This window comes from Gasterosteus aculeatus, chromosome 13 (assembly GCF_964276395.1).
Source record: "Gasterosteus aculeatus chromosome 13, fGasAcu3.hap1.1, whole genome shotgun sequence".
Lineage (NCBI taxonomy): Eukaryota > Metazoa > Chordata > Actinopteri > Perciformes > Gasterosteidae > Gasterosteus > Gasterosteus aculeatus.
In genome coordinates this window covers 9,281,670-9,307,184 of record NC_135701.1, presented here as the reverse complement: position 1 = coordinate 9,307,184, position 25,515 = coordinate 9,281,670, and the positions used below count along the sequence as shown (strand labels likewise).

Sequence of the window (25,515 nt, the reverse complement as noted above, 5' to 3'; positions counted from 1 at the left end):
TGTGTAAGTTGATACATCGCCATATTGGCCACGGCGTCTGTCCCTCACCTGATCACCATGTTGCAGTGGCCACACATAGGGGTCCGAGTCCCAGCAGGGATGTGTTCAGCCATCTGGACCAGGGTGTCCTCGTCTTTTGGGTGGGGCTGAGGTACTGGTCTGGATGGGACGGGACATCTCGGGACAACGGCACTTCCATTACCCTTCATACCAAAAGATGGGGTAATCAAACCAGTCCGCGGACCGTGACCTGAAGAGGATGAGAGAAGGGAAAAAGGTTCTATTGGATACAAAACAAGCAGGAACAGAAGGTAACGGGAAGGAGAAGCAAATAGAAAACCCCAAAATAGGGAACACTCATCATCACAAAGGATGTGTGTGCATGTGTGCGTTTGTGTTTTCCTCCAAGGTGTGTAAGTTATTTGACCTCTACCCTCTTTGTCTATACACCCAGCAGGTGTCATGGCGATGCGTGCAGCTGGCTGACTACTGGTGTCAAAACCAGGAATTCACCCCATCAATCGTCCTCGAATCGTTTACCTCACCGTTGACACATTCCCATGGCATAGTATGACAGACACACACAAGTAGACTACCAACATGTTCCCTGAGCTTAAACCCACAACCACACCTGGCTAAACATGTAGCTTGGCCCTTGATCTCCAAACGGCGGAGGCAAGGGCTACTTTTAGAGCTTGGCTCTTCCATAACGTGCCATGTTTAGGTGTGTGTTCTAGGAATGGAGCCGCAATTACGTTATGCAAGGAATTCATTTTAGGTTAAACCCATAGGCTGTGTACAAGAAGGGGAACCTTTTGTTCGGCATTTTGTGCAAAAGTGTGGATGTAAGGCACAAAGATTTTTTGAGGGTGACAAAAATCTTACAATGACTTCCGTGGACTAAAAACCCACGGCGACAGCGTTAAAGTTATCAGATGGAGAAAAGGAAAGTCCCGGACAGGACAACGCCATCGTAGCAGCCTGTCAATCACAAGGTAGCCAACACTGGAAGTTTATAACCTGTCCTGTGTTTTACTATAAACTGAACCATCGTTTACCCAAATCAGATCATGATGTACTGAAGAACATTCAAATCAAGCTTTAGAGACTATAAACTCGTGTTTACAATGTTTGGTGAAGTATTATTTTTCACCTGGACTGTTAACCAGCAGATTCAGAATCAGGTGATGATTATTTGTATCTTCGTCACTAAAACTGCAAAACTCTGTGTGTGATTTTTCCACCATGACAATATACAGTATTTTACAAAAGTCATTTGCAACAAGGTTCTGAGGGTCCGATTGCAGTGCACGAAATCTGCTTTTAAAAGCTTTTGTTTGGGTGATAAAGGCCCAAAAATACCTTCATATAGAGCTATGGATGAAAAATGCATCAGTACTGCTTGTAGGGCGCTATACGGCTAGTAGCATGTTTTAATGAGCCGGGTCCATGGCCAAGTGGTTATATTTGTTGAGTGACAGTTAAAGAACTGACCTCTGCCTGACTTGAGTCTGGATGGGGTAAAAGTCGTAGCATATTGGGCTAAATTCATGAATACCCAAAAAATCGCAATGTATATTTTGATATATACACGATAAGCACAAGAATGTCCAGAAAAGATATTCAATCTCTGAATCTGTGGGCTGAGTGAAGATGGAGTAGGGCCATTATACTGCAGCTCTGTGGCTTGCCTTCAAAAAACTTTATTCTTAACTCCCGACAGGACCCTTCAGTAAATATTATCTTTCTAACGGAGTAGAACTGCTACATGTGTGTCTGAGCAAGGCGCCACAGGGGCCTAATGGGCTTCCACAGAGGAAAAAGACTAGAAAAGAAAAAGAAAGTCTGCAATGACCAGGTTCACAACATATGTCACGCTTCAAGCGTGGAAAATAAGTCACTTTCCCTTGCTAACTGGCCGCAACAACATTTAATCATACTGCAGTAAATCATTTTTAGACTATATGCCACGATGTTTGTTTAACCTGTAGGTGGGATACGTAAATACATCAAAATACAAACTTAGAATGAATTTCTAAACTCCTCAAACAGTCATATTTTTGTTGAATTTGCAACAAATTATTGACAATAATGTACCATTCGATAGATTTCATGCAGTAATTGGCTTGACGAACAAAAATGTGTATTAGTCAATGTATTATGGACAATTGTGGCTTGCTCGTCAATCCTTGAATCGTACTTTAAACAGTGGAAATATTTGAGGTGTCATAACCGGTGATCGCTTTGAATCTGGGAAGGAATTGAAGGGAAAAAAAGCCCATCAGAGATGAGCTTCTATCACAAGTGGTACACACACACTCTGCTTACCCTGGATTGCAACTGGTCCTTTGATCATGGTCTTGACAACTGCAGACTGGTGGCTGTTGAGTTCTGGTTCCTCTGGTTCCTCACTGTGCAAAGACAAAATGGAAATGAATAGGGTTTGAAATTCAAAGAAAGCACCAAAAAGTATTGACATATTTGCATCCCGCTCAATCTGTGTTTCACAAAGATGTTGTTTCCATGGCTACCAAAAAAAAGAAACTCAGTCACAGTCTCCTTTTTCAAGTTCCTGTCAGAATGCAGCATGACAGATTCCAGACCACCTACCTGCTGACAGAGCGGAGACAAATATAGCACCAAACAAAACACAGCATGCGACTGCAGCCAAAACAGTACAGTGCTCAACTTCATGGTGCACTTCCTACTTATGACTTTAACAGCCGCGCAGAGTCCAGGCCACAGCCCTAATGATGGATAGGGGACGAGTAGGTTTGCACTCTATGGACGATACAGCCACCCCCTTCAAAAATGATGCCAGTATATCAATGTAAATGACTCAACAGAGAGTAATGGAACACTGTGGAGCGAAATAAAGCACCCATTCCAGATGTGCTGTAGACAGATGCCAGACTGCCAGCACTAATGATGGGGGAAGGACACAGTTCACATAGTGCAGTATAAAGTTGATAATATTCAGTGGATTCATTTGAGATGTTTTCAACTCCCACATGCGCATGTATTGTTGCAGTCTCCCTTTTTATTTCAAATGTCTGCCCTGAAAGTACGACTTTGGACCATTCGCCGATGTTATGAAGAGACGAGCCGAATGACTCCCCAAGGCACTTTCGTGCATGCAAAGAAATAAAACTAAATTTCACATTTGGGTCAAAGGCCAAAGTCATTTTGACAGACTGTGCGTTACCGATTTGGCAGAGATGTTGTCAAACGATGTCGGAACGCTACATTTAAGTGAGAGAATAGGATGAGTTCTCAACACAAAATAGACAAATGGGGAGTAACCTTGTGTCTTTGTATGTGTGTTACTGTTGTTTCATATGTGCCAGTGGAGGGGCTTGGGTGGGCCAGTAATCTCTCCCCAGACATATTACACCCACAATGCATCATTGTAACCAACGGCAACAGTTGGATCACTGGTGTCTTCCCCTTTGCGCTCGGCTGTTCGGGAACTCACGGAAGGCAAGTGTTATGACAACTGAAGTCATAGTTACGTTTAGTTTTTACCCGTTTGTTTCGTGTGAGTGAGAATCAGTGAGCGAGACGAAATGAGGGAGGATGATGGAAACCATGAGGTGAATTAACAGGCAGAGAGAAAATTACTAACAACACCTCCGTAGACGCTCTTTGCTTGAGCTGACCTCCTTGCCTCTGCCATGATCTATAACATAAAATGGTCCCTAGAGAGAGTTTACTTTCCACCCGAGACCAACTCTAAAACCATCAATTCAAGCTTTGTGAACAATTACTGTGGAACAGCAGTTGTGGGATTTGTAGTCAACACAATGAAAGGAGAGGAGACGTTAAATTACCTAAAGAAATAGACATCATTGAGTGCCTCTTCTGTGGCAGACTGATGCCAAGAGACTATTTGGTGAAAATAACTAATATCAAAGAAATATGGAAAGCAACATACACACAAAGTGACGGAAATAAATGTTTTTAGATAGCTGCCTAAAATGTCAACCCCCCCTTAACACAATATGAGTGTTAACTGAAGGGACACGTGGTTAGAAAAGGCATTGAATGAATGGAACACGAGCTACGGTGCAGTGACAATGATTGTGATAAATGCTCCCTACGCACTGTTGTGTTAGCATTGATTCCAGCTAATCGGCCTTGGGCCGATACAGTTCTGATTGAGGTACTCTCTGTAGGAAACAGACTGTCACCCTGCAGTGCATTGCTCTTTATTCTCATTATCTGCATTCATTGTGTGTCTGACAGGGGGAGCCAATACTAACTTTGTACATCTATGGTCAGAACAAGCGAGTATAGACAGTAGGCAGACAGCCCTAGCTCCATTTTCACAATCCAATTTATTCAACGAGCTTGTGCAATCTAGTAAGGATTTTCTTTTTTTTGTTGCATGTCCATTAATGTATTGACATTGAAATCAAATAACAGCTGAGACAAAACCAGAGCCAGGCAGTTGAAGGTAAAGAGACACGACTGTTACTTACCAAAGAGGGTAAAAAAAGTACCAACAACAACAGAATACAACAAAATGTGTGTAAATCCTTTTGTGCAATTCAGGTGTTCTCTAAGTTGAAAGAAATACGAGCAGTGCACAAATTAAATGAAACTACTGATAATTAAATCATGCATTTGATTACCATCTCCTCAAGACGCCATTTACATTCGAACCATTGTCATAATTTTTGCAAGATCAACAGCACTTCCACACCGACTTGTCGTTGTTTTACTTATTGCACTTTTTTTTGCTCTTATTCCCCTCACAGCCCCCCCCCCCCCCCCTTTAGACGGTAAATGCTAGAAAAGTAGCACAATCCTGTAAAGAACAGGAAAAATTTGTCTTTATTATGCTATTGAGCTATCACGCTCTGACAGATTAGTGGCAATAGGGACATCCATTCAAATTATTTTGGCGAACAAGCTAACGACATTCATTTTCATCAGCTTTGGTAATTGGCTAACAACTGGTGACAAGTCGAGCAGGAAATAAGGTGCTCCCCAGTTCTTCATTCATTAGAGCCAATTACAGCAGAGCTCGTTAATATTCTCCACCAATCAGGCCAATTATGTGTGAAGTTAATTGTATTCTGCAAGACTGTGATTGGTTGACTCACGTAGGCCCCGTTGCTCTGATTCAATAATGGCCGGTTACAGGACTGACCATCTGGAGGCACTGGGCCACATATGAACCTTGTTAACTGAAGAGTTAATTAAAGAGGGATGGGAGGAAGGAGGAAAGAGAGAGGAATACATTTATTTATCTGTCTCTCTTGTTCTGGTTCAGAGTTCTTGTGTTACATTAACACAATGCAACATACATATTTAATATTATGTATCACAACCCTGACACTTTTGCCAGGAGAATCATACAATCAACCATGTGTGTGCTTGCATCCGTGTGCGTGTTCTACCCACGGCTATCGCGCATTCCGTCTTGGACAGCGTGTTCTAGCTGAGCACAGATGGAACTACCAATACTAACACGACCGCACCAACCACACGGCCTGGCGGGTTTGGTTTGACTTTGTCGAGGTTGAACAACGTGTTTTATACCACAGCTGAACTGACTGCCTGCATTCACCGCTGCTTGTTTTTCAGTTAGAATGAAGTGCGTTTTAAGGCAACTTGTAGGCCTTTGGTGTTTGCAGGGGGGGGATTAGCCAGTCATGGGGGTGGAATTCATACAATCACACAATACAGTAGTGGTCATTGCAGAAAACCTTTTCAGCATTACCGACTATAAATAAGACTTATTGTTTGCCGATATGAAGTGATAATGAGGAGAAAGAGCATATTTCAGTCCTCTAACTGTTTTCGTATGTCATGATCTAACCCCTTGGATACTTTAGCTCCAACTAGAACTTGTTAAATGCACCTCGTGAATGTGTTGGTCGGGTTTGAGTATTGAACAAATGGCCCATTAACATAGCTGACTGCCGTCCAGAAGCTCTCTAAACCACACAACAGATGGTCTATAATTCAGCACGCTGATATTCTTTGGATCGCATTCAACCCTCGCACACTTTTTCATCCATGTGCATCCACACAAATACACACTATCACAAAGACATCCACCCACTCAAACTCTCACTCACAGTCAAACTTACATACATTTCATACTTTACGGTTTGAATGTGTATAGTTGTGTGTACTAGACACTGACTGATCTCTGTGAGCTGCTGCCAACTTGTGTCACAGTGACCACGGAAAGTCATGAGTTGTGTCCACAGAGACATATGGAGTCTGTCTTGTATTTCTGGCATGTTTTAGAGACCACAACCTTTTCACTGCAATGTGTGGCTCGTTCAATGAACAATTATAATTCAATTTGTCAATTTTTTAAACAAATATAACATACAACACAGTTTCCTTGTTGAAATTCTTATGAGTCCTATAATTGTGACATTACATTGGTGAATTGCAATGAGTGCGTGAATCTCCACATATTATATTGTATTATTCGAGAAGTGTATTGTTAAATTATTGTCACTCTTTCCTGCACTCAGACATGGACGAAACTGTATTTAAAAGACTGATCAATCAATCAATTAATAAACATTTTAATAATGCTGATTGATAATGATTGTTCTTGATTATTTTAAACTTAAAACTGTGGCTGCTTTAGGCATGAAATTGCCTATGAAATGGAAAAACCTTACACTATTTAGTATCACTGTACCTAACAGGTTTGGTAGAATATGATGACTTGTTGATATACGAGAGAGACAAGTATTGACTTGAGCTGCAGGACTGAGGGGACAGACTTACGGACACACGGCTTGCACAGACTTTATGACCTGTCATTGACAAGTTGAAGTATTTAAAGGCAGCAAAAATGTATAAACTGGGTTTGCTTGGCCTTCAGAGACATGGCAGCTTGGCATGTGTCATGTATGTTCATCACCATCGTAAGTAAAACGACCGCCAGTCTGTGCTGCCCCCTAGTGGCGGGTTCGGTGAATTTCTAAACCAAGGAAGCACATGTAAAGGATATGATTGCAGTAAAATTCTATTTCAGTGTAACCATCAGTTTCAACAAAACATCCCAACCTCAATCCACCTTTCATCTGTGGGCTGTTAAAAGCCTTCTGGCTCTGGTTCTGCACCGTCTGAAACAGCTGGCCCAAGTAGATCAGTAGAAGCCTCACTAATGACGAGGCGCTACAATGTGACAAGTTAAGTCCTTGAGGGGGTAATACACTAGAAACCAGTAAACAGGATGCTCCGGTGTGGGTACAAACGGGATTGTGGATGTGTGCTGGCATTAACATGGCATTAAGAGCCTTTCGAATGGACATGACTTGACTTGGGGTTGAACTAGTATGCGTTAAGGGTACCAACATTTGAGCAAAGGGATGCTTCACATTAGACAAAAGACTCTGGCCATTGCTGACGCGCCGATGACCCAGACACCTGATCCCCCCCCCGATCTGAGATAGGTGTGGCTCCGGCAGCATTCCGTCCACTGAGGGATGCGAGTGATACCTCCATCCGGTCAGAGGATTGATGCACTGGAGATCTGTCACTCGCAGATAACAGAGAACTGACCATGATAGCACTTATTTGAACGATCCTTTTTAAAATATATCATTACGATTGAAGAAGGATTTTGTTACAGTGGGGGTGTTAAAACCATAAGTGAATTATCTTATGCTTGCAAACTCATAGTCAATCAACCTCAGTTTACGACACATCAAATTGGCCACATGTGTGAACACCACATGGTTAGTTAGTGCCTGTGATTGCATTGAAAAAGCCTTTTCGTGACTGATGTTACATTTAAAAGTGACTGCTGTGTTTTGGGGCAATTTAACATTTATACCATTCATGCATGACCTCCCCACGGTTTGTCTTGGATTCTGTGTAACAGCTTGAAGAGTAAAGTATGAAGGAACTAAGGAAGAAGAGGAGAACGGAAGAAAAGGGACACCAGAGCCAGAAAGGAAAGAAGACAAGGAACACACAATATAGTTTTATTAGCTACAGTATCGTATAATAATATTCTTTTAAACTTAAAACACAGATGATACATTTCAGCCACCAGACGCTGTTTTCAAAATACATCACCATTCTAATGTCCAAAGAAGTAACTATTATTAAATCATCAGAAAGTAAACATAGGGTTATCATGAATGCAAAGGCACTGGAGACATATTTTACAAAGCAGGGTCCTTAAAAAATACCTGTGCATTGTTTGCATTACTAGACTTGGTACAGTCACTTTGCACACCATCAAAGCTTAACAACCTGCTCACTGAAAAGAGCCTTCCTGACCTGCTCGTACCTTATAGCACAACAATGTCCTTCAACAGCTGGGCGGTCCTTCCACATCCCAGCAGCTTTTTTTGTAAATGAATCCTAGTAATCGCAACAGCTGTCTTCCATGACTCTTTGTTTACAACTGTAACTAACCCAGTGTGTATGTATTGGTGGGTGTTTTGCATGTGTTTGGTTGCTTTCTTGATTTCGTTGTCCATTTTTGAAGGGACATTCATAACTGTCTGATGCATTGTCAAATAGAGCCATATTCAATGGTATCTGAAATAAACTTCTGCACATCTTCCGCTTTTACAACATCACATTAGTGGTATAAAAGACCACAGTGATGGATTACTGACTGTTTAGTTTTGCCTCTCATTAGATGAGTGGGAATACAGAAAAGGCTGCATGGTTTGTCTATTTACACATTTGAGTTGCTGAGATTTCAAAGCATCGTCATGTTTACGAATGAACAAAGACTGACAGATCCATTGAAGTGTTTTCTGTCTGTTCTCACAACCCTGGCAGCCGGTCCCGTTTGCTGTCTCCATCACAGCCAGCTGTATTTTATACAGTATAGTCTGTGTAAGTACAATGTACTGCATACCTCAAGGGAAAAGCCTACGCTCTGTAGTCTAAAGCGTGAAACAGGCAGAGATGCAGATTGAAAGCTCAATATTTTAATTTGAATAGATCCCATTAAACACTCATGAATACTCAGCCGGTGACACATCTTCAGCTCAATACATTATCCTTTCTATCCTATTATGCAGATACCTCTAGTTTCATGAAATCACCACCTTGTACACAGAAAGGAGCATTTTAAAAGTCGTGACTAAAACCCAAATTCATGTAAAATGAGGTCAGCCCACTAATAAAAGTCAGTATTTACGCAACAGTGTACCTTTATGGCTGAGAGGCCGACCACGTAAGCAACACTTTATTAAAGGTCTGAATGAGGCCTGCGCAGTGAAGACGTGAAGAAACAGCGAAGGACAAGCGCCCACACACACACACACACACACACAACCTCCCCCCCCCCCCCCCAACACACATTCTAGCGGTCTACTGGACATTGAGGGTGCGAGCAGACACTCCGTGGTGCCAGTCTCTCAGCTCGTTGTACTTGGGACCAATCACCATCCGAGTGGCGGTCTTGTTCACTCTGCCATCAACAGAAGAGAGAGAGAGAAAAAGGGAGAAAAACAGTGGAGTCGATGCCCTGAGGTCTGAGAGGAGATGCACTTTAAGCCATGCCATAAGGTAGCGGGGGCACAAAGGAGAGGCTGATAGACAGAGATGTTTTCGATGGGGTGGAAATGAGCAGCGTTCACTGTTTAGCTGTTAGATGAGAGAGCTTACAACCCATCCGCCATGTTGACAGCAAAACTGTTAAAATGTGTTTCAGAAAACATTTGAGAGAAGAAAACGGCAAAGGTGAATCTGGCATTTGATCAGCACTTCTTACTTTGACAGTTTAATCAGAGTTCACAAGCTGAACATAAGTAACAGCCGCTTTAGAGAATCCACGGATGATCTGTTTCATGCGCAACTGTGAGGATATCGTGATTACAAAATATGATAAATTTATGTTCATGAAAGTTATGTCCATAGATCATGGCCAGAATGGACTGAAATGATTAATTAACTAAATTCTGAAACAACAACGCCCACGGACAGCAGGGTGTTCAGCGTGTTAACAAAAGTGATCACAAACACTGGACAATCACGTGTATCGCCACAAACCACAGCAATGGACACACAGTGGACCACTTACAGCAAACTGACAACAAGACCAACAGTCCAGCCGTGATTATCAACAACACAATCGCAGGTTATGACATGCAGCACTGCAAGGCTGTCACATCCACCAGTGAATGCACAACCAACCAGCAGTCGCACACAAACAAAGACGAAGTTACACTTGGGTTGGTAAAAGCAGGTGAACCAAAATGCCACATTTAAAATCTGCCTTCAAGAATCTAAGAGGGGGGATAATATTCAAAGTGTGTTGCGTCCGTTGTGCTGTACAATGCACAGAGATCTGTCTGTTGAGTGAATGGCTCAAACGTGATCCCTTCTTTGATGAGTAGGCGGACGAGGCCACGCAGCATCAGCACAGAGCTCTACAGTCGGACCTATCGTGGCTCTGTGTACGTAAACCTGCCCTTTAAATGATAGAGGCGCCCGACTAAGTGGGTTAAAACAAATAACCATAGCAAATGCATTGTTACTCCACACAATGCACTCATTGATACAAATAACAATAAAAAAAAGGGTTTGGGGCCATTAGAACCCCATTAAGTAGTTTCATTGCACTTACTTTGTCTTCTTGGCTGCATCAGCTTCCTCATCTTGAGCTGAAAGGGAAAGAATAGCAAGTCCATAAAAAGCAAATAATACTCTTTTGATTTAGAAAGAAGTTAAACCGTAAGTAGTAAGTATTGTGGTGTTTAAAGTTGTCTTGTGCTCAGTTGTGTTGAATCAAGCGCACTAACAAAGTACTGAATGACGGCTATGCAGATGCTTGCCCGTGCACTTCAGTGAGTGACATACCGCGCTCGGTACCGGTGATCTGAGCCAGAATCCGGAAAGATCTGGACTGGGTTGTCCCGCCGCGTGGACGCCAGTCCTCTGTGTCCTCCGTTATGCGCTTCCTGCTGGCATCAGCATGAGTGGGCACATGGTAAAAATTGATGTCTGTGTCCACAATGTGTTTCCTGGGAACTCTGGAAGGACATAACAGAACATGGTGCATGAAAATATATTTTATTTAGATATATATTTATCTGTCCATCAGAGCATGTAATGAGACAAAACCATGTTTAGTCTTATTATTTCAACCAAAGATCTAAACTGATATACATTACATGTATATGGGATATTTATCACACAGTTAGAGGAATGGAATAACTTTTTAGATTGCAGGTTACACGAGGTGGCGCACTGTAAAAATAATCCCTACAATTTGCGCACATTAGACAATAAAAGGGGTCAAAGTCACAGAGCACTTTGTTAAATGCATTTGGTTTCTAGGTCAGAACCAATCTGATACCTTGGTGGCTGGGGTTTTCTGAAAAAAAACATTGAGAAAAGCAGGGCAGAAACCAAATAAATAGACTGAGGAAAGGCAGGAGAAATAAAATGGCAAAATTCAGTTAGACACTCTCTGAGAACTTACTTCAAAATACTGTGAGGTCCACTGGAGGGGAATTAAAGTAGAGAAAGAGGCAGAGATTCATGAATGAACAACTAAATTATTTTTAAAAAGGAGTCAAAATGGAAAAAGTGCAAGGAATAGACATACAAATATACTATAACTATAGAAACACAAGAAAATAAAACGCGAACATAGTATGAGCCCAAATGACCAATGCATGCAAGAACATCACAGTCCTCTTTTCTACCACATGGTGGTACTGCTGGATCACCTGGGTTTCTAGAATTTGGACTTTATGGACTGTTACCATAGAATACTTCAGATGTTCAATTAAAAAACTAAATTAAAAAAACTGAGAATACATTGAACATTTTGTTCTATTTGACATTACTTAATGATATGTATTCATTTGATTAATAAGTTGTTTTTGTGTTTTTATAAATTGAATAATTGAATTGAATTGAAACAGTAAATGTGCGTCACTCTTGGCAACAGGCCAATTACTAATTGGATGTCAATAAATCAGTTCTAAATACAAATACACACACACGCACACACAGAGGGGCACTGAAGACTTTCCAGGCCTTGCTGTCAATAAATAGCTTGTTCATATACACACACACAGACCAGCACACAGATGTGTGTCGCTCAACACATTCTTGTCACGGCAGCAGCTATGTGGGTGTGAGTGTGTTGACTGCTCTATATGAGCCTGGTCACATAGTTACTGTAATACAGGAAGTGTCTGACAGTCTGTGTGTGTGTGTGTTTGTGTAAGTGTGTGTGAACCTCTGTCTAGACACATTTTATGTGATTTACATGCAGTGAAATATACAGTAGCCTCAGCATGTTTCACACACACAACTTGACTAAGCTGAATACACGTGTGCTGCGGTTCTTTAAACATTAAAAACTCAATAACCAATCATACTGTGCGGTAACATCATAAAGAAATGCATGCAGACGCCACAATGGAGTAAACACTCAGGTGCCGACACAGGTGGAAGAGTAAAAAAGATGGCTGACAAGCGTTAATATCCAGGCATGCTTCAGACACTAACTTTGTGACTCGAGGAGGTGCCGCTGTCTGCAAAGCAGAAAATCAGGGTTGAAAGGAAGGGAGAAATACAGAGTATTGACACATGTGAAACACATCCAAAGTCTGTTGTCATTCAAAAAAATCCCCTCTGAAACGAAACACACAGCTCTGCTACAGCGCAGAGTGCAAACAGGCACGCAAACAAACAGGCACACAAACAGGCACACAAACAGGCATGCACGACGCAGGTCTCAAGAACATTGAGGTAGAAATAGTTAGGTGCGGAAAGCAAGTCATTAAAGACTCAAGACAGATCCAGAAATGACATCTTGGGAAAAGCTATGTGGTCAACTAAAAGGCAGCTTGTGTGTGTGTGTGTGTGTGTGTGTGTGTGTGTGTGTGTGTGTGTGTGTGTGTAACTAGAAAGTCATGACAGGAGAATTTTCAATCATTTAGAGTCGTGAGAGCAACAAAGAAAAAACATCCGGTTTTGTTTTGAATCCCCAAAACAATGTATGAACCAGTAAATAAAAATGTGATTGGATGAAAGTGCATTAGCCGTGAAGAGTTAATGTGTAAATCTACTCGATTCAAGGCTGGAAACTTTATTGACTAAATGATTTCCTCTAAGAGCAAAGAGAATGCCACGCAGCTCCAGTTACCAATGCTGGCTAAAATATACACAGTTAGTCAGAGTGGGGTTGAGGGATTGGGGGGTTGGGGGGCGGTGAGTGAGTAGAAAGTATTAGCTGGTGAGTACTTTATCATCTGTAGTTTTAAGTTATTAGTTGGCTAAGATTTCAGTCTTTCCAGACTGGTGCAGCACTAATAGAAGCACTCTAACGTTACACTATACCCAAACGAAGGAGATTTCTGTTTGTGACATTTGAATGGTAAATGGCATCCAAACCGAAAGCACATTGCCAAGTCGTGACCGTCACTTTTCTACAATACGAGAGGAGCTAAGAGAGAAACGTCATAATTAGACCCGGCTCAACCTGTGCATCTCAACACAACGTGCGCATTCTGTTGTCATGTGAGTCTGATTTCATGACGTGGAACAACTTTGAAGAGATTTCAAGATTCCCAGTTAGAGTCTGGCGAGTCTGATCATGAGCCTGCACGGAATAAACAATTCTCAGTGATGATCATAAACTTTGACATACTCATGGGCGACGACCAACAACTCCATAGACATTTTCACAGGCTTAGGAACATTTCATCTCCCATCTGAAAACTTTAACAGAACCAAGCCAGGAAAACCTTGGAGGGAGACGCAGCGCAGTGAAGCGATTCATTCACTCGATTGGCTGGACAGAACGGCACTCACCCATTAAACTGCAGAGGCACGGCTCCGCCCTGACTCTCCAGCAGGCCCCTCATCTGCCCCATGGCCACCTCACATGCGTTCTCAGTGGAGTACAGGCTGATGGGCGTGTTATACACTGACGGCTGGGGCGCAACGAGGACAGGGGGGGAGGAGGAGGAGGAGGAGGAAGAGGAAGATGATGGGTAACAGACAGGAGGCGGGGGAGGAGGAAGAGGACTGCTGTTGCAAGAAGCGGGGGTGAAGGCAGAGGACGGGGACGGGATGAAGGGAGGGTGTTCGCTGTCTGACGCGCGGCCCCCGTACGGTCTGGGGGCTTTGTTGTGGCCGGCGTTGGAAGGGCAAGAGGCGTGAGGGTGGGGGTAGGCCGGCGAAGGGGGATGGGTGAGCGCCACTGGTTTTATGATGTCTGATCGGTCGTCCTGACGGCGTTAGAAGAGAGCATGCAAACACAAACAAATCACAACACAAAACACACGATACTGATGCCTCTCGGGGGTTTTGTGTGAGAATAAACCCAGTATATGTGTGGGGATCGGGAGGCATCAGTATACCCAACTATCATTTACAATAAAAAATAAAACATATAGCAACTTTAGAGAAAAAAAAACTACAAATAAAGGTTTCATGCAGCAAAAAAAGGGTGTGTGGCATCGTTTCAGAAGGGGGATGCAAGTCAATAAATCAGAGCACTGCGTACCCCAGAAGAAGTACCTTCTTTGTCTTCTCATGTGGTCATGCTGTAATGGACCAGTCGATAACTAAATAGCTTATTTATCATTTCATAATAACCCCAAAATTGATCAATCACAAAATAACTACATTTCTGAATCAACATCTTTTTAAACTGTTGAAAGTATATATCCAAAAAATATCATTATTATTATCCAATCAAGAATGTTTTCATCTGGAGTACGTAAAGGTAATTAAACCTTTTTGTATCTGCAAATAAACACGCCGTGCAGATGGCTGTAATATTCTGTCGTGTCAGTACCTTCGGTGCCACGGGAGGAGGTTTAGGAGCGCTGGAGGCCCTGGAGAAAGGGGACAATAAAGGAAAGAGAAAGCGTTTCCACATGATTCCACAATGTATTTCCTTTTAATATTTCTTGAAAGAAATATCTGCTGTTTTCCTATGATGGGTTCAAGTGATTGTACGCTAACACAGTGTGGTTATAATAGCACTAGCATTTAAAATGTCTTGATCTTACAGAGGCTGAGATGAGCTCTTATCATGATGAACTATAACCTACGCTCTTAGCATAGAAGCCAGCAAGGTGAGGTTTATTTAATCTATGAAAGAACCCAAAAGATTATCACAGTTTTGTCCTCTTTCTTTGTGCTTTTGAAGGAAATTATTTTTTCAGTGTGTATCAATCTAATAGTCCTAGTCTATTGGGAAAACAATTTTTTACAGCAGTTATTTATTAATGTTTACTATTTTGAGCACTTGATGAAAGTAATTTTAATTGTTCCAAAGAGTGAATCTCCTCACAAAGAGTTACACACACAGGACAAATAAATGTAACTGTTGAAATGCATCTTCAAAAAGCTAGAAAACATACCAGTTACCGTAAATCAAAGGTTAAGTAAGCCGCGCAGTAACTGAAGACCTGCAAATCTCAGCAGCCCTGCATTCCTTTCAGAGCGGCCCTTCAAGACACTTCCAGAGGGAGGTCCATGTCCTTCACCTCTGTAAATTTGAACCGACAGCCTTCTAGTAGCTGGAAACACATCAGTCCACAGAGACAGCTGCTCATACACATGGCCTGCTTTTTTCTTTAGTCGTTTTCCAACAGTGTCCTGACAATGAGATGTGAGGATCTTAATGATGTTTAAAAAAGGACATCAAGCCATGAAACCCAATCATATTGGGAGCAACTATCATCAAACCTGCGGTTAAAGAAAGAACATGCAGATGGAGCAGCAGTGACCGCATTTATGCTACATAAACAGTAATGTTGCATTGGCATGTGTGTTCTCTGATATGCACCGACATGAAACCTCTTTTTGAAGGATAAAGCGCCTAAAATATGAATGAAGACCTGGGTATCAAATACATATTTCAATGGGTTCACCCTCATCCAAGTGTGCTACATTACTCCATTACTCTGCAGCTATAACGGGAAACACCAACATGGAAATGTGATGGGGTCACAGGGTGAGAGGGGATATGAATTAGAACCAGGGTTTAATTTAACTCACAGCCTTTTAAACCTTGTCTCTGAGGATTTGCACACCCGAGGGGCCTTTCAGGGTTTCAAACAAGCATCCCACTGTTAAAATGACTTCTATGTTGTAGTCGTAACCTGTAAAAAAGTTTTAATCCTCCCACCAACTGTTGTTGGATTGTTGGAAAACATGAAAGCTTGCATGCTTCACGTGGTCCTGGAAACTTTATATTTTACATAACAGGTTCAAGCAGAACTGTCTTTGGTAGGAATTTCAACAGTTTTTGTGGCATGAAATTAATGCTGAAGACATTGACGACACTTTAGGAGGAATGCATCACCAATGCACTGAATAAAAAACAAGCAAAGAAGCCGAGGTCAGCTGAAACACCAGTAACAGATCGACACCTGACTTCAACAAAAACCCAACAGGCCCTAATTGGGAGGGGCTTCTTGTACCTTTACAGCATGCTTTCATGGGATATAACAATCTCTCCGTTCTGCTGAACCAAAAAGGAGGATATCTAAAATGACCATCAAGCCCTGCAGAAAATACTCTACAATGTAAAAAGGTTGAGTTTGTTACTCAACTGTTAACATTAGGGCTCATTTTTCAGAGTCTTTAATTGCATTTTGCCGTTGAGTGTCTCTTTGGTTTCCATCATTCTGATTGCCAGGACACACTACAGCTTATTGCATACCGTTGTTGCATATATTATTATTATAATTAAGGCTGAAGGTTTTTTTTTTACTTTTCTTGCCATATTTTTGAAATAGTAGTCGGTTTAATGTGCCAACATGAACAGCCTTAATTCCTGCCTGAATTTTTTTCTTATGCCTTTCCAGTAAAGGAATCAGTCATGTACACGATGCAGCCTCCTCTTCATCCGCTCTGAAATCAACCGTGCCGTCGCAGCTGTTGGCTGTTCTCAGTTGTGCATACGTCTTTAATCTCTCGGGTCTATTCATACTGAAGTGAGATCATTGGCCGATGTTTCCAGGGCTGTGCCCTGACGTGCCAATAGCTCCACCAGCCAGCAACCAACCCGACTGAATCAATAAGAGATTGTTACACATTCCCGTGCATGTGTGTGTGTGTGTGTGTGTCATTTTAGGTCTAAAAAGGAGGCTGTTTACGGGGAGGTGACACTGACTGGGCTCTGTTAGTAACACCAGTACAATCCCCACACACATACCATTCCACACAAACGCCAATACAGGCGCTCACGTTAAAGCTGCACGTCTGAAAGAATTTTGCAAGTGGAGGTGTTTCCACCACCCGATGCCTTCATATGTGTAGCCTGTCATGAAAGAGTGTGTTTTACATTTTCTGCAGGAGAAGAGTTTTTGTTCCATCAAACAAAAAAAACTCACACACCGTATACACGCACATAAAGCTCCTCTAGATTCTATTTGTGTCTCTTGTTTAAAGAGAAAACAGTTCACCTGCACAAAGGCTCCAACTGAATTCTAGAAGATCTATATTTAGATTTACTGCACGGTGGACATTTCCAAATATTTACAGTATATGTGTGAAAAACTTGAACTAGATCCATTATGAATTGCTTGGTTTTCCTCCGCGGAGCCGCTCCTGTTAACCTCAAATAATGTCTTGTCCTTTTAAACAGTAATCTTAACTTTGATCTGCTTTAGATTTTTTTACCCAGCAACAAACACTTTATTACAATATTGAATGAATCCTTTCCTAAAAATGAGGGTGGCGGACAGGAGCGAGAATTCCTTAGAACCACTCTGGAAATTAGGGATCTTCAACAGCTTGGTAATTTATATACATATTTTTTTCAGTTAACTAAAATAAAGTGATTTCCCATTACTTTTCACTCCGTTTCTCCCCCTCTGTAAAGGGTCCATCTCGACACTTTTCCACCGGTTTTCTCTGGTGTGTTTTAATTATCTCAGTTCTTCCTGCCATTCGAACATAAGTGATGCTGCTTATTGAAACAAAGCCCACCAAAAAATATGCAGGTGTCTTCCAAAAGGTGACACACACTCTTTTATATCTTGCTCATCTATTTTTCCACTTATAAAGAAGACAGGAAACAAGAGATTTTTTTTTTACAGTTTCAACTTAAACTGAGGCAGACAGCTAACGTGACGAGAAGAGAATATCAGCGCACCAATAGGAGAAGGGTGAATTATTGCCACGTGTGGTTCAGCGTTTGAATGTGCATGTGCGTGGTGCAGGGGTGGTTGTAGGTGGAGGTGGTGGTGTGAGGGCACAGAGGCAGAAGGAGTAGGTGTACTGTAGGTATGATGTAGTTATATGAGAGGGCTGATGGCCGGACAGAGACTATAACTCCTCACAAGCTGGTGTACATTCTTTTAGTGGTCCTATTAAATCCAAACACAACTGTTATTTTTTGCTATTTCAAATCCAGTGGGTTGAGTTTATCTAGAGCTGGCCTTTAAATAGACCCGGACACTGAGTCTGCCTCTCTTTATCAGTCCTCACACGGGGAAAAGGAGGTAGGAGTGTGTGTGAGCTCCATAGCACTGTATCTGTGTGTGATCCTCCCCAGTCCTTATCCACTGCCTCCCACCGCTAATCCACAGAGGACTCGACAGGCCCTTCAGCTGAGCATGACCTCACACAAAATCCTAAAAGAAGCTTTGACGCTGACCAGACCAATGGAACAACATATATTAAAAGTAGCGCTAAACTGGAAGTCATTTCAAATTAAATAAGAGAACATGTCAAGTATGTTAAAATGATCTGCGATTGTTTCAAAGATTTTTTTCCATCGAGGCAGGCTACATACAGTACCACAAAACCTGTGCTTAGGCGTTTTGTATAGTTTCTAGCTAGCTAGTTCTTCTTTATCTTCTGCCACAGATCAATATTGCCAGACAAGAAGCCTGAGGATATGGGTCAAGTTCCTCAAAGAGGCCATACCACTATATCTGTTCTCAATAGAGACTTGACCCTCACATTCAGGTCAATACCTCCTAGTGTTTTAACCTGGATATTGGATATTGGAACATGGATATATGTGGGTTTTAAAGACACGTGTTCTATCTCTTTCCTGTTGCAAAATATGTGAAAATATCTTAAGCAATAAGGAGTAATATGGATATTTGATATCAATTCCACAGAATGTAGATTAGATAACCATAGAAAATAAATGCCTTTACATGCAACACAGCTGCTGTGTTTCCTGTTGTAACACAGCAACAAACTTTCTAACCAAAACACACAGCAGGGTACCGATACCCTGAGACCACGAGAAGGAACCGGCACATTAGGAGAGAAGAGCCAATGTCTCCAACATTCAGCACTGCATCCGAACCCCAACAGAGCGCAGAGGCATTGGGAGTAGAAATCCTCCAACTCATTCACTCCACAGCCTCAGTAGTAACGGCTACATATCGGCCTTCAATAAATAAGGGTTGGACCACCTAAACTTAAATGTGAGAATATATTTGCAAAAAAAATAAATATAAGGCACCGACACTGGAAAACAAAGCCACCCTAAATATTTTACTAGGCGTGGTTTGGGCATGACAGAAAGCTAGGAAATCCTACATGAAACATGGACGTTTTTACGACAACAAAGCAGAGGAGGTGCTGTTACAGGTACACTTATGCATGTATCTGATCACACGCCAAAGTTCACATCATTTAATAAAAGGTCTGAATGCTTTTATAGCTTATCATTCTTCTTAGATGTTTTTCAAAAACTATAAAATAAAGTTTATATAACATTCCATTCATTATCTTTAAGGTAGAGGATGTCTTTTTTTAAGTGAAACAATGAGGTTTTGGTTAAATTTAGGAGTAAGTCTGACTTGGCTGAACACTCTGGAGACCTTGGTGCAGTAAAATAAGTTGATGGGAGGACAGGAATCCTGTGTTGTCTTTTGAAATGTAGCTTAAGCTTTTACAGCTCGGTTTTATAGCAAACTGGCCGAGAAGTAAAAACTTTACAGCCGAACAGAAGAGCTCACATGTAGGTGCTATGAGAGACGCAGGCGCAGGGAAAGGGCTCACAAACACCACGTGGTCACACACCCAAATAGCAACATACAATATCTACCTTGCAACACAACCTGGCATGTTTAAATCCTTTCTCAAGGGTTAATGACTCTTGACCCGGTAATGGGAAGTCATACCTCTGTGAACGCGCCATGGCAACGCCCAGGCGAGACGTAGTCCACATCGCTCAGAAGATTTAAAGGTGTAATTAAACAAACTAAGGACTCCGTGGACCTAAATCGGAATGTGTGGCCGTCCCGCTTGTTTTCAATGACGTACGAGACATTTCCGCACTGCAACAAATATAGAAATCTCAAAATAGAGCGCTCTCTCACGCTGCAGCCGATGGACCAATTCTCTATGACTATGATATCTTTACCGGAACCATAAAACCCGAAGAGAAACATTGTGCACATCTCCACAGCGAGCCTGGGTTAATCAAAGCCATGTCGGTCCCGTCAAACTCATTTGAAGTTTATCCTGAACAGTTTTTGGGAAGATAGCCGCCGAGGGGTCAAACGCAACGCCGCCAAAGCCCCGGTGCGATTTCATGAGACTCGGATGAAGATTGCATTGTTTCCGCTGTGGGTCCTGGTCGCAGGGAGTTCAGGAATCTGCCCTGGAGGCAAACTAGGAAGGTGCTGGGGCTCCGTAAGGGAAACCAGTGGTGCAGCGGGGGCCCACATGGGAGATCTAGAGCAGAGATTCAGGATTAATGAGTCTTCAGTGCTGCGGTTTTGTTAGAAGAGGTCTTGCTACACGAGCAATGTGTGTTTCCGGCAGAAAAATAAACAGTAAAAAAAAAGAAGGGGTAGACTTTGCGTTTAGTGGGAGTTAGAGAACCAGATAGTGGGTTGTTTTTTTCTGCTGCCTGCATTAGAGTTCACAAACACAATAAATCAGAGAGCAATCCAGACTGGAAGAGACAGAACTCCAGCTGGGTCCAGTGTTTGGACTGCCTGCCATCAAAAAGGTCTGCAACTGGATTGGGAAGTGTTTTATGTATTCAACATTTGGCCTTTGGTCTGTTGAGAAGGTTACAAATATCAACGTGGGTCAGTATCACACAGAGGATTCACTGACAGAAGATTTACTCGCTTATTTTGGATTCCCGGTTCAGTGTCCAACTCTCTGTTTCTGTTTACTGGCTCCATTTCTTCTCTTTCTCTCTCTAGTTCTTACGCAAATAGACACTCAATGTAACGACTCCAAGAGAAGATGGTAAAAGTCATTTGTGACTCGGCTCATATCCCTCCTCGGCCTTACACCCTGACCGTCATCAGCAGCAATGACTCCGTGCTTATGAGATCTAGCTTCTTGTTTTACTCTTGTAATTAGTCCGGTTGATTCTTTGCACTGTTCCCACGGCCCGTTTCTGGAATCATTCAGCACTGCTGGCCGGCTTCACGGTGAGTGCTCTTGCCTTGTCTAAGATGTATTTGGCAAATAACAGAGAGGAATAAAATCTAAAAAAAAACACTGGAAAATACTAAAAGCTCAGTCAATGACGGTCATCAGTTTTAAATGATCTTTGGCAAATACTACTGTCCAGTGAGAGACAGAGACAGGTGAACATATTTCAGTATTCTCGGCTTCGGAACATTTTTGGCAAGTATCAAAGGCGAGTAAGTGACAATGGCAGCTGTGTGTCTGTCTGCAAGTACAGAGGATTTGCAAAGGTTTTTGGATTTACTGCTTCAGTACCAGTCTCTGGATTTCTAACGTATCCAATACTACTACTACTTTGATTTTCTTTTCTTTTTTCTTTGTATTGAAACCACAGCATGCGCCGCATGCAGATTAGCGCGATGTACGCTGTTGATAAAGCCAGGCTCAACAAAGTGAGAGGGTGGGATATATAAATACACCAGCATGCCGAACATAACCTCAGACCTCCATGGTTAACCGACGAGGTCCATCAGACCTCTTACCAAACCAAATCATATTTACCCAATCAAGCACATGTTTTGCAGTCAGAGTAAAATAGCACAACGGTGAACAGCGGGTCATGAGTCCTGGCTCCTGCTTTTTGATAGAAGACGTAACATGTAGTCTGCAGCTTTGGTAGCATAATCCGTCCCCACCAGAATTAAAGGTAGTAATTAGCTCTTACAGCTCATGGACTCGTGCTGAGCTCGTGTACCCAATTTGTTTCCAATAAACTACAGGGGCTACCCTATTAGAGCATGTGCTTTTAATGTCCTAATGTCTTCTCTTCACTCTGGTAGTACTCCTAGTAAACCGCCTGCTTTGCTTTGCTCCGAAACACTCTAGCAGGCCGAATATGTTCCAGTGTGGATGAATTAACCCAGGTATTTCTGTAAAAGCCTGCTCTCTCTCCCTCTGTTGAAAATGGGGAATCCAATTATCGCTCTCCTTCAAAGCCAAGTGCGTTCAAACACGCGGTTCTAGTTACACACTGGCCAGTTCCAAGTAGGCACGCGGTCCATTGTGGGTTTCATTTCAGTTAGGCTAAAAAAAGGCAATAGATCATTTGATTAAAGTATTAGTCTAAATACATCAGACTGACACATAGACCAAATGACTTATTTTGTATCTGGTTCTGATCCAATGAGAGGCCCCCCCCGCTGTGTATTCCAGATTTTGTTGTGAGGATAACTACATTATTAAAGAGAAAAAGACATGAACCTCTGTGCATAAACAAGTTTTTGAGATATCCGAGTACAACACGGGGATCTCGATGGTCTCTATTCAGAGATCACAATGAAAACAAAAGGGAAACGTACACCCCAACAGAGCATGCTATTCTTATTTGCCCAAGAACCCAGAGCCAACTTCTGGACTCAAAATAAGTCCAGCAGCTGCCATAGGATCTGTGCGTGTACCATTCCACGTTGTACTCAGGGTCTCACTTTCATTTTCAATGAATGTAGCGTGTGTATGTTTGTGCAAAATGCTGAGGTAAGCTAAACTGATGTGATACGTGTGTGTGTGTGTGTGTGTGTGTGTGTGTGTGTGTGTGTGTGTGTGTGTGTGTGTGTGTGTGTAAATCAGTGCCATCCCGGCAAAAATTACTAGCTTTGTGATTCCACTTTACAGCACTTGTCCAAAAAAAAGTAAACCCTGATTGTGTTTATTCATTACTTGTTATGGCCTCTCCCTGTGTATTTCTGCATGAGTACACAAGACAACACTATTATGAATCAGACGCCTCAACCACTCGGTCACACAGAATGAGCCTATTAAATACCTTAATTATCCTCTCTGAGACCCCTGCGTTTTTCAAAGTGGGCATTGATTATGTGCTTAATACTTTGATCTATCTCTAAAGATAATAAGGACATTGCTTAAGAGGCTGAATGAAGTGTAAGCTTGTGATTGCACTACAGGCGGACTGCTACATGACGTGAAGTCCTCTGCTGGGAGAAACAACTCGCCTCTGAGTTTAAGGCTCCTCAGCGATGACCTTAATCTTAACTTGAGATCTGATGCTGTTCTTTCTGAAGGTCAGCTTCTAACTTTACCTTCGTTTGTCCCTTTGCTGCCTTTTCCCTCTACTTCATTTTTCCTTCATTTGTCAAAATTCTCTCTGCCAATCCTTTATAATCTGTTGAACGGCATCGTCCTCTGCTCTACTTTGTCAGTTCCTCTAACTTCATTCTGCTCTGCTGACAACTACTTATAATTATATTTCCTTACTACAAATTAGGTCTTTGCTACAAGAGTACTTTTGGCCAACGTTACTAAGAACGGTTCAGTCAGGTGGAAATGCTAATATCAATTGACCAAAACTTAACCACAAAAATGTAATGACGCTTTAGTTCACAGGATATTCAGATGAGAGATATTGGAAGGAATTTTTTCAGGAATATTTTCAGAACATTACATCAACAATCAATGTAAGATTCAACTTAGTTTCAATGTTATTTACTAAAACATACATTTTTGTGTGTGGTGTGTGTCCATTGTGTGTGTGTTAAGATGTGTAGACACATGCTCCACAGATGTCTACATCTCTCTCATACTGAAACAGCGCATATAGCTACCGAGATATTAGAAACTGCGGATGTCATATGAGTTGATCAGAACCTGTAGACCTTAGAGAATCCACCTCTGTCATCGTTTATGAGTCTCTCTCTCATCTCGTTGCCATGCGGGTTAGTGTTACCCCAACGACCACCTGAATCCTCATATGTGACACTGATAATAATCAGATAAAGACAGCCACGCATATACACATACTAGTTTGTAAACCTGTGGGGTGTAAAAAGCCTGCTGTTTTACTGCCAAAGTCCATAGAGTTTGCAAAATGAGTTGCATGAAATCAAAATCAGGCATCTTTAATTTGCTGCTCATCAAAGTGTTTTTAATAACTGCAGATCTCTTGTTACTCGGTTTGACTTTGAAGCCGGTCTTCACGCCGTTTATCTCAGTTATTACTGATTGATCTGAATTGAAGTAAGTGTGACGGCTACACACTCACGGCATTCTGTCACCTGCCAGCAGCTACTTCACTGATGCTTGCTGAACTCTCACAGACGGCTAAATTAATGTTGATAAGTGATAATTAAACTGGTAACCATAGTATATGACTGACTTTAGCTGTCAGGCAATATATTCTAGTTCTTTTCTAGTCGGCGCCAGTATCATTTGGAATTTAGTTTTAGTTCTTCCTGGAGAAACAACTTTATTCTACAGGTGTTCCGTGTCTCGTTCACACATCTGCTGTCCATCTCTTATCCCATCACTCCTTTATTTGGAAAGGGAATAACAATCTGTCTGCTTTTAAAATACACACACGCAGACACTGCAGAAATTGTTAACATTTGTCTGTATCTTCTCGCTGTTATCATTCCTGTTGCTATGTGACCCAGCGACAAACCCAGTCGAAATGTGCAAAAAGGAAAAACTAAAAGAGACTTGAGCGACGCCTTTAAAAACAGAAAGGAGGGACAGGATTGGTTCTTTCCATTACGCATGTAAACCTGTTAAAGTCCAGATGTGACCTGTGCATGACGCTTTTTGAATGCACACCACTGTATGTCCAAATCACAGCGTAAACTTAAAGAAACTCTGATTTCTTATTGTTAATGGAGTCAGGCAAAGGCACAAGGATTGCGGTCACTTTGCTGGATCTTAACCTATCATAGAGCAGAAGCTGGAGCCGGTATCCCCAAAGCAACTGCCCGGTCACACTGCCTAAACAATGTAATTCTTCCACTTACTGAAAAAAGCTGTTCCATGTGCTTCCAATGGGGAATGAATCAACCCTTAAAGTGCTGATTTCTGCCTCAGACACAGAGCGATGCAGAACAGATAATCCTTTAACTGGTCCCCCAAACAAGGGCACTCTTACATGAGATTTATCTTTAGATCCACCAACCATCGACTAAATCCTATATTAAACCACGTTTGTCTCATTCGTACAAACAATAATGTGTGAAACCAACGGGTTTCGTTTTTACAGAAATTTAGGTGCTTGACTATTTCTTCTAATTCTTTTTTACCTTTGGCCTGTAGCATAACATTAAACAGACTGCTAAGGGGTTTCAACCCTTTCATCTATTTTTTGCAGAGAAAGAGAAAGTCAGTTTGTTACCCAAACTCTTC

General features: G+C 41.9%; 1 protein-coding gene across 5 annotated transcripts in view; it reads right to left on the bottom strand.

The window, feature by feature from the left end:
- pdlim5a (PDZ and LIM domain 5a) overlaps window positions 1–25,515 on the bottom strand; it is a 41,284-nt gene that overhangs the window by 5,305 nt on the left and 10,464 nt on the right. The window contains exons 4-11 of one of the 5 annotated variants that reach the window (XM_040196166.2): window positions 14,774–14,813; window positions 12,475–12,500; window positions 11,435–11,455; window positions 11,309–11,326; window positions 10,810–10,982; window positions 10,577–10,613; window positions 2,329–2,411; window positions 49–250 (exon numbers count right to left, since the gene is read on the bottom strand). In XM_040196166.2, the coding sequence (XP_040052100.2) occupies window positions 49–250; window positions 2,329–2,411; window positions 10,577–10,613; window positions 10,810–10,982; window positions 11,309–11,326; window positions 11,435–11,455; window positions 12,475–12,500; window positions 14,774–14,813 (600 nt within the window). Of the gene's footprint in view, window positions 1–48; window positions 251–2,328; window positions 2,412–10,576; window positions 10,614–10,809; window positions 10,983–11,308; window positions 11,327–11,434; window positions 11,456–12,474; window positions 12,501–13,782; window positions 14,202–14,773; window positions 14,814–25,515 lie in introns of all 5 variants that reach the window. The other 4 variants (XM_040196167.2, XM_040196164.2, XM_040196165.2 and 1 more) reach the window with 4 other exon arrangements.